The sequence below is a fragment of the Chaetodon trifascialis genome, chromosome 8 (assembly GCF_039877785.1).
Source record: "Chaetodon trifascialis isolate fChaTrf1 chromosome 8, fChaTrf1.hap1, whole genome shotgun sequence".
Lineage (NCBI taxonomy): Eukaryota > Metazoa > Chordata > Actinopteri > Chaetodontiformes > Chaetodontidae > Chaetodon > Chaetodon trifascialis.
In genome coordinates this window covers 8,174,326-8,190,533 of record NC_092063.1, presented here as the reverse complement: position 1 = coordinate 8,190,533, position 16,208 = coordinate 8,174,326, and the positions used below count along the sequence as shown (strand labels likewise).

The window sequence follows — 16,208 nt, the reverse complement described above, 5'->3', positions numbered from 1 at the left end:
TACATGGCTGGGATTAGCAAACCAACAGAATGGGAAAGCCTCCGTCTGTGTGTGTGCGTGCATGTGTGTGTGTGTTTGAACCTGTGTGTTTGTGCACCACATGTGTTTATGCTCCAGTATGTACAATTTGCGTTTAATACTGTACATTAGGTACGTGTGTGAATGACTTGCCAGGCCTGCCAGGAGCCACGTGTGATAAAAGTGTAGGATGATATTTAAATAGTGGGAATCAAATAAGATGTTCTTCTAAATAGCTTCTAAACGTATTTAAAGCTTTTAGAAGCTGTTGGATGATATTTCAAGAAGTAACATTATTATAAGTACATAACCAGGTTAATATGTCTTCCCAAAGGGTGTGATTTTTAATTCATGATATTATGATGACTATGATGAGATATTCTACAACTATAATGTGTTGTCAGAATAAAGAAGAATTTAATGATTCAAGTTATTACTCTGCAAGTATTACTAGATCGAGATCACAGTCAGCAGTGGGTTTACCTGTGGAAATCTGTGCGTAGGCTGAGTGCCCCCTACTGACACTATACTGTAACACATGCACCGGAAAGATGCGTCGCTTTTATGTCATGATGGGACACTTTTTCAGTGCTACCAAGGTGCGTAATTTGGCAGCTGTTACTGACAAAACTAAACTATTAATGAAACAAGTGGATTGTCTTTGAAGCGTCAGTTGTCCAGTTGTCTTATCTCAAGGCTAGGAAACCTTAAACCTGGTCTAAACCCAGACTGCTTTTCAGTTTCAGGTTGTTTTTTTTTCCCTGAAACTCTTCTAAACCATGTGAGCTCCAGTGCCACATCCATCACTGATCGCTTGATGAGTCTTTATCAATCAGATGAACTGTATGTGATATTTTTGGATCGACAGTACTTATCTTGGTAATGCCAGGCAGACAGAGCTCAAGCTGTTGACAGGCTCACTCAAACTGGGTCTCACTCTTCTTGTGGCAAATGTCTTGCTCTGTTGCCATGTTTAATTGGCAGATCTGTCAGCTTTGCATAAATCTTTGTAAATTACATCGCCCTTATCTCATCCCAGAGATGGCCCCTGGGGTCGCTTGATTCCATCCAATGGCTCAGCCAGTGGGGCATGCCGGGGAAATGACTCGTAATTGGTGGCGGCTAAGGGTCGTCACCCCCTGACACACACTCAATAAACAGCCCTGAGCTGCATACTGCTAAGCGCTCTCTCTCTCTTTTTTTTTTCAGATTTCTCTGTGCCACATTTTCATATGACACATACACATTTGTGCACTCTTCTCCCTGCTCTGCATAAAGTGTCTAGTCTTTACTCCCGGTTCTCTATAAATGCTGTTGCTGTTGGTCTGTTGCCCTGTTCAATCAATGTAATGGGCTTCAGGATTGCGTCTGCAGAGGAGGTGTGTGTGTGTGTGTGTGTGTGTGTGTGTGTGTGTGTGTGTGTGTGTGTGTGTGTGTGTGTGTGTGTGTGTGTGTGTGTGTGTGTGTGTGTGTGTGTGTGTGTGTCTGTCTGTCTGTCTGTCTCAGTACATGTCATTACAATCCAAGGCTGACAACACCTGCACCTGCAATGGCTGCCTACAATAGCGTCAGACCAAATTTCTGCAATTACCTTCATAATTTCCACAGACTTGCAATGTGGACTTAGGTGCAACACTGCTGTTATGTCTACAGGAATTCATTTAAGAGAATATCACAAATTTAGTAGCTGCCCAGTTAGGCACACATTTCCATCACAAAATAATGGATTGTTTGTGTCAGATGAATAAAATACACTATGTGACAGGCTGCTGTGATCTGCACTGTTGGAAAGTCCTAATTGCTTTCACATCACTTGTTGTTACAATGTAACAATTATGGACTTTGGAGATCTGCATAAGGGTCATGAAAAGTTGAGCAAATCATTGTCAAGGGTGCATGAGAATGGAGGACAATGTGCAACACAATCCCCCGCTCACCTTTCAGAAAGACAGTGTTAATATTGCAGGCAGAAGTGCCTTTATCTACAGAATCAGAGATGGCTCTCATTGCACTGTGTAAATACTCACAGACAAGGACTTGTTTGATTGTGTTACAGTCATCATTATTGTACCTAAGCCCTCTCTAGGCCATTGGATGTGCTGTGCCTGCATCTGGATCGACTGTGATGGGTTTGATTTGACTGTGGGGCTAAAAGAGGAGTTGGAAAGCATAACTGTCAGAAGTATTTCTGTCAGGGACAGAAATTCTCCTCCAGCTCTGCAGCACCCCTACCTCTCGCATCACCATTGTGAATAAACAGTGTTCCTCTCACCTCTTCTTTCCTTTTTTATCTGTCTTTTTATTCGCTTTCATTGTTTCCCTCCCCTCTGTTGACTTTCAACTCCTGTCCCTCTTCCCTCTCAATCGTCCCTTTCACTGCACACATCTTCTCTTGTCATCTTTCCCACCCGTCATCATGTTATTTTCTCTTTTCTCTTTCTGCTCCCAGGCTCTCCTGCAGCCAGCGGCACAGGCACGCTGCAGATCTATCTGATAGATATTAATGACAACCCCCCAGCACTCATACCCAAGGAGTCTCAGATCTGTGAGCGGATGAACAGAAACGTCCACGGTGTCAACATCACTGCCGCTGATGCCGACACAGACCCCAACGCTGGACCCTTTGTCTTCGAGCTGCCCAGCTTTCCCACCAGCATCCGACGCAACTGGACAATTTCTCGCATCAGTGGTGAGGAGATGTAGAGAACATACAAAAATTAGTGCTGTCAAAAATATTGCATTATTAACACATTAACGCAAATCAATTTTAATGCCGCCATTTATTTTATCGCGAGATTAACGCTCTTTGGGACCTCGTGAACTTGTTGTGTTTTTTATAAGCTGTGGCCACTGCTAGTAACGTAAGAAAAACTACAGGATCCGATTGTAAACCAGAAACAAACAATAGGCACGGCCCACGCACGTGTTTGGTCTTGCCTGCTCGCTAGCTGTAAAAGAGTAGACTACCGGTTCAAGTGCGAAACGCCGAATTGGATGCGAACAAGATTCTGAATGGAAAGTTTAGTTTCAGAAAGTTGCCAGATGGGTCGAATGACAAGACCAAAGTTATCTGTGTGTATTGTCAGTGTGAACTGAATTATCAACGTAGCACATCCAGTCTGAAATACGACTTGATGGCCAAACACACGGCGAATGCGAATTCTCCACCGCCTCCTTGTCAAAACCAGGCGACAATGGATGGCTTATTATGGTGTATGGATGCTATTATGTTCAAAGGAAACTTAAGAAAGGAAAGTTTAAGCCATGGTTTAACTGCACTATAGCCTGAGTCCTAGTTTACAATGATGTGCACTTTGTAACTTTATTTTGGATCACCCTGTTTTGATCCCTTAGAAAGGGTTGTTGAAGGGGCTTTTTTGTGTGTTAAATTGTGTGAGATTTGATTCATTCCAATGTGAATGACTGCTCACAGTGAGATTGTTAGTGTGAAATATAACACTACACGTTGTTTTCAATTAAAAAACATTTGCACAAAGCAAGCCTATCCACTTTTCCATGTTTATAACAGTATTAAAATGATAATTCAAGGGACATTTAGAATAGATAAAAAATGTGCGATTAATTTGCAATGAATCGCGAGTTAACTTTGACATTCATGAGATTAATCAAGATTAAATATTTTAATCGATTGACAGCACTGATAAAAATGAATGGTTTCACAGTGCCACTCTATGAATGTGACGTAAAACATGGTGTAGATGTAGTCCAGCCATTTATTACCATCTTAATCCATTATTTTATATACTGACTGGTCTCATGAGATGCTTTATTATAAAGTTCCTTACGGCTTCTTTGCCAATGTGTGCTGTACTTTACATTACACTAAAAAGAATTAAATGTGGAAGCAGTACTGTGCAATAATTCAAAATCCATAGTCAGCTTTGAGTCGAATAATAATGTTCTGATCATATTTAATCGTTCCTCTAACCACGAACGAACCACGTTCTTTTAACCACCAACGTAACTTGGCAGGCTAACGTTGGCTAACATTATCTAGCACACTGCAGATTTGTTTGGATAAAACCCGAAAACATAAAACTTACCAACATGTTGGTTCAAACTTGCTGTACCTCAGGATAAATGGATGGAACAGCGCTGGGCTGTAAGTTTGGGGGCGAAATTCATCTGTTTATGTGTAAAACTTTAAAACCAGCGCTCTGGAAAATGGCTACTGCAAACTAGAGGGAACTCTTGAAGCTTGGGTCTCAGAATTTCGGATCCTTTGATGATACATGAAAGCTTACCATTTCTCCTTTTGCAACTTTGCAACCAAAAGCAGAATTTTCTGCCATTTTTTCGAAAATAGTTAGTCTTACATGTAGCTTACAAAATGCTGATACGTAGCTCCACCTAGCTTTTCCTCTGATAACCCTCGTCTCACCATACCCCCACCCCACAAGTCACGGGTATTGGTGCCTGAGGCATGTGACGTATGAAACCCCAGGTGTCTGAATCTGAGTTTTTGAGAGAGTAATTGGTCCATTGCAGTTCCCAGGCAGAAATGCTCGGCTGTAGCCATGACTTCTTATTTCTGACTTCTTTCTTGTAGCAAATAAAAACACCATGTGTTAACAAGGCTAAAAACTTCAAAACAACATTTTAAATTAACTCTCAAAAATGTGATAGTTAGTAACCTTTCCCTTTCCTCTTCACTCTACGCAGGTGATTACGCCCGTCTGGGCCTGCGGTACCAGGTATATTTAGAGCCGGGGGTGTATGAGGTCCCTATAATTGTGTCAGACTCGGGGAATCCTCCGTTGTCCAACAGGTCACTCATCAAAGTCAAGGTGTGTCCCTGTGATGAGAACGGAGACTGCACCACTCTCGGGGCCGTGGCAGCCGCCGGCCTGGGGACTGGGGCCATCATCTCCATCCTCATCTGCATCATCATACTGCTCAGTGAGTATCAGCTGTTCAAGTCGCATTCACCCACCGACACCCAGACATGTCGCACATCCACACATATATACTGTATACAACGTAAAAGTTAAAGCTGCCTGTGATTGGCTTTTATTTGACTTTCTGTCAAAAAAGTGCACTTCAGGGCACAGTCATTAAACATTCATCAGGCTGTAATTCAGCAGCATGAGCAGGAGTTTGTATAATGGATTAATGCCTCAACTGCTTGAATCGTCTCCAGCATCTCTTGTCAAGGAGGTTTTTGTCTTCTTTTCCTGGTAGGGTAAATATCTGCTGCTATCCGTCTTGCCAGTGATTCATGCCGTTGGCTCACTTTGTTGCTGTGGGTTGCATAGTTCATACATACAGACAAGTCCAATAGACAAATCACCTGCAGCTGTAGGATTTTTGTAACTTATTTTAAAATGCTGTACTGCATGTGAGTGATCCTTTCTTTTCATTATTAATACCACCACCAACACAAGTTTCCTTTGTTTATTTTAATGCTCATTTCACCAAGTAGAGCCCATCAATTTTTGAAACTTCTCTCTCGCTGAGGACACAAGGAAGATACACAAAAGACAGCAAAGCTACAAAAAGTTAATTTAAGCAGTACTATTAAATAAAACAATGCTTGGAGGAGTAGTAAGAGAGGGAGATGGCACCAGGCTGAAATATTAGCAACTACAGGGAGGATTGCAGTGAAGTTTTGTACATATGTCTGTCCCCAGAGAATACATCCTACTGATACTTGGGAGTGTTTCAACAACTGTTGGATGGATTGCAATCAGATTTGGTGCATACATTCACGCCCCCATCCGGACAAATTGTTATAATTTTGGTGATCCCCTGAATTTTTCACTAAGTCAAAATGTGACCAATACTTCCATTGTGACCAAATTCCTGCCGTATTAATGACATCACCATCAGCCTCAGCTTTACTTTGCATTTTGTACTAATTATATGTGACGATGCTAACATGCTAAACTAAGCTGGTGAACATGAGAAACATTATAGCTGCCTGAGATAAGGATTGTCATTGAAAGTATGTTAGTATAGTGACTTTAGCATTTAGCTCAAAGCAGTGCTGTGCCTCACAGAGCCTCTGCACAGGGCTGTAGACTCTTGGTGTGATTAATGATGTGGGTAAAGTATATCCTGGTTTTTTTTTATGCAGATGACCTCAGTGTCAACCAAAAGGTTTCTCATGTTCATGTGTGTGTGTGTGTGCAGGCATGGTGCTGCTGTTTGTGGTGTGGATCAAACGCAGGGAGAAGGAGAGGCAGACCAAGCAGTTGCTTATTGACCCTGAAGATGATGTCAGGGACAACATCCTCAAATATGATGAAGAAGGAGGAGGAGAAGAGGACCAGGTGAGCTCCTGAGAGACATACACTCATACCCGCATGCTTTCTGTATATCCCCACTTAACATCTGTATGCCCCTGTGGTTGTGTAGGACTACGACCTGAGCCAGCTGCAGCAGCCTGACTCCTTGGAGCACATAATCAGCAAGCCACCTGGCGTCCGCAGGGTGGACGAGCGTCCCATCATCCCCGAGTCCCAGTACCCAATCAGACCTGTCGTGCCCCACCCTGGAGACATCGGGGACTTCATCCACGAGGTAAATTTTTGCCCACACGTCACCGACACGCACGTCACATCTCCCACGCATGAGAGCTCCACCGTCATTAGATTGCTTCTCCGACAGCGAGCTGGCCTCTCACTTTCACTTTCCATCGATCTGACATTTAATGTGATTACTCATCTCTGGATGCTGCTCAATATGTAAACTCCAGTATGATGATGGAAACAAGGTAGAGTTTTGTTTTGCTTTACAGCTGCTCTCACCGTGCCAGCTTTATACACACACACACACACACAACTCCAGTGCTGGCACACTGATGCGAGAAAATGCTGATTGACAGACTCGTGACAACACGTTCACACTCGAGAGGTGTTGGCAGCTGTTCAGCTTTGATCCATCCAGCCTCCCCTCTCTCTCTCTCCCTCTCTCCCCCGCTCACACATGTACTCACCTGATCTCGCTCCAGCAGTCTGGTAAAACACAAACACAGCAAACACATGGTGTTCCTGCCACGCACTGTACCCCTGGGGGTTGAGGCTTTTTAGCTTTCTATCCACAGCATCTCTCTGTATTCCAGTGAAGTGGATGAAGTCCACTCTCCTCACCTGTCTCACCTTCAGGTCAATGGTCCTCATTTGTCATTCTAAGAAACAAGTGCAGGTCTGAGCACCGGCAGAAAACATAAACACCTCTTCGCATCTTATTCATGAAACGAGAACATAACATTGATGAATAGGCTTTGATAACACATGGATAAACCAAATTCAGAAAGGAGAACTGGCCAATGCTTCCTGTTAAACATCTGAATGTATGCAGTACAGAATTCCTTTTGGATGTTTTTAGAGATGCGTGCGCTTGTGTGTGACTGGTTGTTTTTCTGTGCATCTTATCTCTGTTCTCTTTATTCTGCTGTGCTCAGGTCTTTCTTGCAAAAGACGTCGTGATCTCAATGAGACTACCTGATTAAATAAAGCCTGGAATAATTTAGGCCAACTGATCCTTACCATAGCAACTTGCCCCAATGAAGCCTGCAGTGTTTAATCAGCCATTTATGTTGCACTTATCCATTAAGATACAGTATGCTTCATCCAGATTTTTAGTAGGCTATTAGTATTATTTATTCAAAATTCACTAAAGGTAGCCTATTGAATATTACATTTCAAAACTCATGTATAGAGACAAAAAATTATATGCTGTTATGCTTTGTCATAGAGTGTGAGTACAGTGCAGACTTTGATATTAGATATTTTGTTTTCCATGTTTTTTTGAGCAGACATTAGCAAACCATAAGGAACAGAACATAGGTCTATAACAAAGATAGAATTGTTAAAAAGTGCAATTATGAGGTAAAACTGCTTTATTTGATGGTACTTTATACCAGTATTTTCTGCTAATATTGCACAATTTCATAATCTATAGTTACTTTAAGTGGCAGATTGAGATTTAACATACAAATATTACCCTATGAAATATTCTGCATTGTTAGAAATTAAACTGCTTGACCAGCTGCAGCAAAGTGCTCATCATAATGTTGTATATGTAATAACATCACATTAAGGGGAGTTGAACGATCATGGAGAAAACTGCTTAGCCTGTGAAGACAGTTGTATAATGTCTAGAACAGGGGTGGGCAAACTGTTCCACAAAGGGCCGCTGTGGCTGCAGGTTTTCTTTCCAACCAATCAAGAGCTCACAGTTTGACCAATCAGCTGTCTGAAGAGTGAGATCAGTTGATTGAATGAGTCAAGTCTGGTGTGCTGCTGCTTGGTTGGAAAGAAGACCTGCAGCCACAGCGGCCCTTTGTGGAACAGTTTGCCCACCCCTGGTCTAGAAGAAAATGACCCTGATGATGTCACAGTGATGTCACTAGGGGTTGTCTCAACCTGGGCTCATAGACTACAAATTCCTAACAAAAAGTGTGTGTTACAAGCTGGGGAAATTGAGTCTGAAAGATGTAGCCATTCCTCAGGAAGGGAGGGTATAAGGAGAAGATGCTTGTGCATCATGGGAAATGTAGGTTCTGGCATTTTTAATTTATGATGTCTCAACTTCTGCTGCTTTAATTTTGACCTTTCATTTTTTAAATCTGACTCGTGTGAGTATACTAAATTGCTGGAGGTGACTTCCAACAATTTGTTGCGTCTCCATCTCTGATTAAGCTGCCTTTTTTCTATCATATTCTCCCCTGAATGCATGTGAGTACTGACCTCTACCTCTCCTCCTTTCTGTCCTGTTTAGGGTCTGCGAGCAGCAGACAACGACCCCACAGCTCCTCCGTATGACTCCCTGCTGGTCTTTGACTATGAGGGCAGCGGCTCTACCGCCGGCTCTGTCAGCTCCCTCAACTCCTCCAGCACGGGGGACCAGGACTATGACTACCTCAACGACTGGGGTCCCCGCTTCAAGAAGCTGGCCGACATGTATGGAGGAGGGGATGATGATTAAATCTGGCCAATCACACACGCGCGCACACACACACACACCCCCTCGTCCCGTCAGCTGGCCTGCCATGCTCTGTCCCTCTAACACATGGGGCTGTTACACCCTGATTGAACACACGTTAACAATGACATGTTCACACTGACCAACTGACTGACCAACCAACCAACCAACCAACCAATCAAATTACCCACCACAGAGGACCGGTGCCGTGAGTCAGTTTCGGGTGCTCTTCTCAACCGTCTCCTGCTCTAAGCCTGTCAAAGACTGAAACGGAAGCTCTGAATTGCAGGCTTCTCCTAGTTTGTATTCTCAAACTCTTGTGCTTTTGTTTCATTTTAGGTTTTGTGCTAGATATAGGCTTTAGGTTTTTAGGAGTCAGATTTTGTTTTCGCTTTAGTCTGTGCAGCTTTTTTTGTCCCCACTCCCCTCAGATTGAGCCGTTCCCTATTCCTGAGGGTTTTCACTTTTCCCTCTCTGTCGGCCCCCGCCTGCCTCTCTGCAGAAGCGTTAGGTTGAGCAGCTTGCTTTGTCTGAGGGGAACAAAAGGAAAAAAAAAAGAAGAACACAGATATGAAAGTCCTTCTTGCACGGAGGGCCCTGGTTTATTCTTTCTTGAACTTGAATTACTTAGAACAGAAGCACTGTTGTTTAAAAAGTGCCTTCAGTGGTGCGTATTTTAGCAGACTCCCGCTAACTCAGGATTGGTTGCCATTTTCTGGGCTTACATGCCCCCATATGACCCCTGACCCTTTAACTCAGACCTCCCCTTGTCATTTCTGTCGTCCTGCAGGGCTGGGGTAGCTGCAGGAGATGTCAGCGCTGGTTTCAGAGGAGTATTGACTGGCTTACGAGGGCGCTTTATGTAGACATACTGTACATAGGCCTACAGTGTGCCTGTAAGTTATGGACAAATCATTAACTTTTCAAGTCAGGCATATCTGTGCTCCTAGATCACAGCCAACTTGATTGAACGTGATTGCTGAAATCACAAAAACACATTATGGGAAGAAGAAACGCGTCGTGTGTCTTTGTTTATTGTGGCTTCAATAGCAGCTGTGTTTGTTTTGAGCTCTCAGTATTTGCACCTAAAACTTGAAAAGACTTGTTACGAAATTTTGAAGATTGAAAAATCACGTGTGTTGCAATGTTAATGTATATGAAGTACAAGTAAGGGTTATTTAAGGAGACTTTACCTTTAGGATCATTTAAGGTTTGCATGTTCATCCCTTTACCCCAAAGGTAATTAACATGGCACCAGTTATTGTGTGGTAAATGTGTCAAAGAAAACTATATAAACTGTACAAACACGAGGGAAAAGAAATACAGGATTGCTTCAAGTAGCTATAGCGTTACACACAGAGTTGTGAGCCCCATTCTGAGCCCCTGTCTCACTTCTTCTTTTTTTCCCTTTTTGTTGATTCACTGTTGTTTCTCTGCAAACTTTTAATATACAAACTTTGGTGCTGGTCCCTGTCACAGAAACTGGGGGAACTGAGCCTCAGCCAGGGATTTAGCGCCTTCACAATCTGTCTCTCTTCAGGCAGCATTTCATTCATCTGAAATTTTCTCCTGAAATTTTTGGCTGCAAGTTCAAGAGGTTTTGAAAAGAAGTTAGAAGAAGGGAAAGTCTGTTATGAAGTTCTGCACTTTATCAAAGCAGACTTGCAAAACTAAAGCTTCAGTAATAGCGCTTTAAAAGACAGACATTTTGAAAGACAGTTTTGTTGTGACTTAATGAAAAAGCAGCACTACCCACGGGCTTTTGTAATCATATTTCAGGCCTCCAGAACTGCATGTAGAGAACGGGGAAATAAAACAGCTTCAGTCTTTGTATTAAATTATTTAAATATGCAAAACATTTCACAGAGGGAACAGGGAGATGCTGGTGAATGATAGAAAGGTTTGATCATTCGTTATCTTCTGAGTGCCCACTGAAACAGTCGTCGCCGGCTTCAACCTGACTGACCAGATTTTCTATTAATTATGAATATGATGAATGCTTGGAGGAAATCTCAGTAACGACACTGTTGTGTGATGGGATGAGAAGCATCCCCCACTCCTCCTCTTTCTCCTGCTGCTGTTCCTCACCTGTTCACAAACGGTAATAAAAACTGTAGCTACATTTTCAGACTGGAAAGGAATGAGCTTGTAATATATATATATATTTCCTGTTAGTGCAAAATTTCATCATGCCATAACAAAGAAATAAGGATGAGTCTCATTTGACTGTAAGCAAGAGAAGGGAGGTCATAGTATAATTAATGAGGTTAACAGGGTAAGAATCTCTTCATTTACATTAATAGATTAACTGGGTGCAAATTGCACCTTGCAGTGTAGAAACTGAGAGAAGCAGTAGTTTCCACAGCGTGCTGCTGGATAAGCTCTTTTCTATCCAAGTGCTCCTCAGCCTGCAGAATATCTTCACAAAATAAACACAGCTGTTACTTTCTCCTATTTGTGATTATTTCTGACATAAATGTTGTATATACAGGACATTTTTATACATTTGGTAACATGATTTAAATGTTTCTGTGTGGTCTTTGCATTTTCTTTCACTCTGGTTTTTTGTTTGAAATGAATACCTGGCAATGTATATTTCACCACAAGAAGCCATGTGCATTTAAGAGAATCTGTATGATTCTGTATGAGCTTACAGCCATATTTGTGTCGCTGTTCAAGTTTAGCTTCATCACGCAGAAAAGGATCCACATCAGACCAACTTGTACAGTCTATACTAGCACACACTCACTCCTCTAGGCCTTACTGTATATATGTGAGTGTTCTATATTATATGCGCCCTTTCAGCATTTGTTTTAATTCAGCTGCAGGGCTCCCACATTACCGAAGGCCATCCGGCGTTCACAGAATAACAACGTGCTTCACGAAATGCTCATGCTCTCTTATCAGACATTCACACCGTATTCAGGGCCAAACATAGCAGGAGGCCACACACACACACACACACACACATTTGACACAAGGTTACTGTCTTCATAACCGTGTCTCACACACACACACACACACACACACACACACACACACACACACACACACACACACACACACACACACACACACACACACACACACACACACATACATACATGACACAATGCCATTATGATACTGAATGTTATCAATGACTCGCAATGACACATGGCAGCAAACCATCAGTGGAGTTGGACAAACTTGACCTCCCATTTAAATGCAATTTGTGAGGGGAAATGAAGGAAGATTGATCATTACGTGTCACATACTTGGTCCACTTACTGACGTTCCCTTGCTAAGCTGAGGGGAGAATTAGCAAACGGTAGAATGAAGGGAGAACTGCGGCACAGCTGTAGTCCACCCCTGTCTTCTGGCTCGACCAACAACGGCTCTTCTGCCTCTCTGACTGGTGTTAGTTAAAGGACACTTGGTCTCGCTCGGGACACTGCCTGACCATGGACACACACATGACGGGAGGCTCCAGCAGCAGTTTTTTGCTCTGCTATGGCCAAAGACAGACAGCAGTGTGTCATATGTGTTCGCCCAATACTGCTCAAGTCCAAGTGTACATAATGTAGTATTTGCTTGAAGCTAAACAGACCAAGTTAGGCAAACTGTAACTGTACAATTGGAGCTTTTTGCATGTGTCTTTTTATAATGGACAGATGAGTTCTATTACAGTAACCATACAACATTTTAAAACGTGTCGCAGCCCGCATGACCGAGGTTGCAGTCCAGAAGGGATTCTGGTGTACCATACTCGCATAGTTTCAAATGGAAGAGAAAAAAGCTGAAAAAATAATTGCACAGTTATCAAGTCAAAAGACTTTTTTTGTAAATTGTCAACAGCACAAATATTTTGTATTGTTGTTTGTACCATTTTGTAAGAAAATGAAGAAAAACTAGAAAAAAGGGAAAGAATCTGTTGTTCCAAGCGTGTGTTTATAGTGCCACTGCAATCTTGGTTTCCAAATACCGTACAGTAAATGCGCAGCCTTGCAGATCAACCTTGTAATATAGACGCTGAGCTGGAGACTCCCTGTCAGCATTGTGTTATAAATAAAATTTCCCCTCCTTATAAGAACACTGCCTCCTGTCTTTTCCTTGTCACCCGCTGATTCCTGCAAGCGATGCATCTCCTCACTCTTGTTATTTTTAAACGTGCTAATGTGGTTTCTTTGACAAGAAATTGTCTGTCAGACAGCTTAACATTATGTTAAATTTCAATTCAGTTAAAAAATGAATACACGCATATTTTTTGATCATATAAAAAGATCCAAACAAAACACTCCATGCATTCATACAGAAGTCCTGAAACATGTTCAGCGTGACAGCTCTGCCTCTTCCGAATCCCTCTCTAACCCTACAGTATATAGAGTACAATGTGATGAAGGCGCCGAGTCCTACAATACAGCAACACTTCATAAAGTGAACATACAAACAGCATGTTAATGGGATTATACTGTAAGAATACATCAGCTGAAGAGCAGACTGTCTCTTCTCAGAAGAAAGAGTGAGAGAAATATGAATTTCCAGTGAATGCAATCAAACACACTTCCTTTTTCTTCCACGTTTCTATTCACATGCACCTCTTTAGATTTACAGGCAAAATAAATATGCACATGCTCTTCAATAGAGACAGACTGTGTGCACTTGCATGCTGGCATACATCATTAATACAAATGCTGTTGTTGTCAGATGCATGTCAGAGTGTCGGTGTACTACGATCCTGATTCCAGAACAGTTGAGACATTATGTAAAACATGAATAAAAAAGATAACTTGGTAATCCTTTGTGACATAAACTCAATTGAAAGCAGCCCAAAGACAATACATTTAATGTTTGACCTCATCAGCTTCATTGATTTTTGTGAATATCTGGCTATTCTGAATTTGATGCAGCAATACGTTTCAAACAAGTTGGGCAGGAGCTCCAAAAACACCTGTTTGGATCATTCAACGGGTAAACAGGTCCATTGGTAACAGGTCAGGTCACATAGTGTCATGAAAGTATGAAAGGGGAATCCTGGAAAGGCTCAGTCGTTCACAACTGAGGATGGAGCGAGGTTCACCACTTTGTGAACACATGATTGTATGAAGGATATTACTACATGGACTGAAGCTGATGAGGTCAAACATTAAATACATTTTCTCTGTTTTCAATTGAGTATATGTCAAAAAGGATTAACAAATCATCCCGTTCTGATTTATTTATGTTTTACACACCATCCTAACATTTCAAGGTTGTAACTGATGACTGAGGCTCGTTCCCTCACATATTAATGGTATCTCTAGTTCGGCATAAAAACACAGCATAATGTACTCTGGGAAACATTTCCACAATGTCAGAATCAAAAGATTTGGAAATTACAATGTGCCTCTGTTTGCGTTGGTTTAATATGTGGATGACTGAGTTTCAGATTTCAAATTAGTTTCAGTGCCAGCCATGAGCAAACATAAGCTAAAATGATCAACACAATTAAGGCTGTTCATTTGTCAACTGTGCCTGACAGGGCACTGTTCCAAGGTGGGATAATGAAGTCTTTCTCAGCTGAAGCAGATGAAATGCAGTGACAAAACAGCTCCATGAGAAAACACAGAGATCTGCATTCCCTAGCCTGTTTTCCTCCCTTCTTTTTGTTACTTTAACGCCCATCCAAATGTCACTTTTGGGCTCCATGGACATAAAAAACAGATGTTGCCATTACAGACATTATGCAGCTGTGTACATATACACAACTATCAAATGATGATTTTGTTCCTCTTGCTATTTTGTTTTGTTTTGTTTTCTTAACTTCCTCTGAACCTTGTTTGCTGCCACACAAGAAAATAACTTGTTTGAACATGGTCAAGCAAATGTAATGTTTTTGATAGGTTTTTATAGACCATTCATTGGACTTGCGTTGCTAGGAAACAGCAAACACTGACACGGGAAATAAATTTGGAAAGCAAATGGGCACACATAGTGCAGACCATAAGAAAGGAGAAAAATAATTTAGATGAGTTATTTTCATCAAATGCATGCTTAAATGTTTTTTTAGTACTCTAGTTAAATTGTTCAATTATTTACATTCTTTTAAACAATAAAAATTTCAATGGCTAAACGGTAAAATCTCATATGTCAGAACTTCCCTTGATGCGCCGACATGAAGTTTTCAAACAGTTTCTGCCAGGAGATGATAATGTAACACTGGCAACAATATACAATAAAATAAAACAGACAACAGCAACAAATTGTTCAGTGTGACATTAATTTTTTTGTAGTTTATGGGCTAAAACCACCACCATGGTCCGTCTGGCACTTATGTTGCTGGCACTGCATCTTGAAGTGAATTACAACGCACCGCCTGTCAACAGTAAAACTTCTTTATTGGCATTTCAGCTCTGTTTTAAATCTGAAGTCAGCAATGCCGATAAAAACAGAGGAAACCTGGATGTAGAAAAGGAAATTAATTACCAATCAGTGAAGGCAGCAGGGGGAGCAGAATGAGATGACCCTTGCTTGTTCTCTTTTAGCGCAGCACGTCAATGAACCGACGGCAGCCTGCATCTCCTCTTCATTGACTGACCTGTCGGAGCACGTCAGTGCACACGCAGACAGAATAAGCCCTGCTGTTTCACGCTGCTCACACATGAGCACACAAATGTTTCCCTCAAACTACAAGAAAACTGAGGGGGAAGTGAAACCCACTCCCATCCTCCCACCAGCCAGACTCCAAGGTTGACAGGATAAGTCAGAACGGATTAATTCAGGCAACAGTCACATGATTATCAGAACTGCCCCATGCTGTATTTTGACCCTGTGCTGCACATGTGGGTGGTTTACAGCTGCTATCAATCGTTATTTTACCAGCTAAGTTTAGCAGGTCACCACTTTCCCTGCATACTATCTGGAAAAGAGCATTATTGCGAATAATATCAGACAAGAGCTCCTGTCTATTAAAGCAATATTTGCTTTCTTCCTGAGAATTAGATGAGAAAATCAATACCACTTTCTGTACACTAGGTTACGTGAAGCTTTAGGTAGTAGCTACTTAACTTACCACAAAGGCTGGAAACAGCTTGCCTGGCTCTATTCAAAGCAATCAAGCAGATCAAATATCAAGACCTCTTAAGCTTGCTATTCAACACATGTCATTTGTTTAATCCATATAAAAATCTAAGTATAAAAACAACTTATTCTCCCTGTTTCCAGTGTTAAATAGAAAGCTGGTTAGCTTAGCTTAGCTTAGCATTAACAGACATCTGACAGTC

The 16,208-nt window shown here is 41.7% G+C and overlaps 1 protein-coding gene across 1 annotated transcript in view; it reads left to right on the top strand.

Annotated features, from left to right (window-relative positions):
• LOC139335673 (cadherin-4-like) overlaps positions 1-13,039 on the top strand; it is a 247,625-nt gene extending 234,586 nt beyond the window's left edge. The window contains exons 13-17 of the mRNA XM_070969402.1: positions 2,468-2,707; positions 4,702-4,938; positions 6,172-6,311; positions 6,397-6,561; positions 8,764-13,039. Coding sequence (XP_070825503.1) covers positions 2,468-2,707; positions 4,702-4,938; positions 6,172-6,311; positions 6,397-6,561; positions 8,764-8,970 — 989 coding nt within the window. The 3' untranslated portion in view covers positions 8,971-13,039. The remainder of the gene's footprint in view (positions 1-2,467; positions 2,708-4,701; positions 4,939-6,171; positions 6,312-6,396; positions 6,562-8,763) is intronic.
• The last annotated feature ends 3,169 nt before the right edge of the window (positions 13,040-16,208 follow it).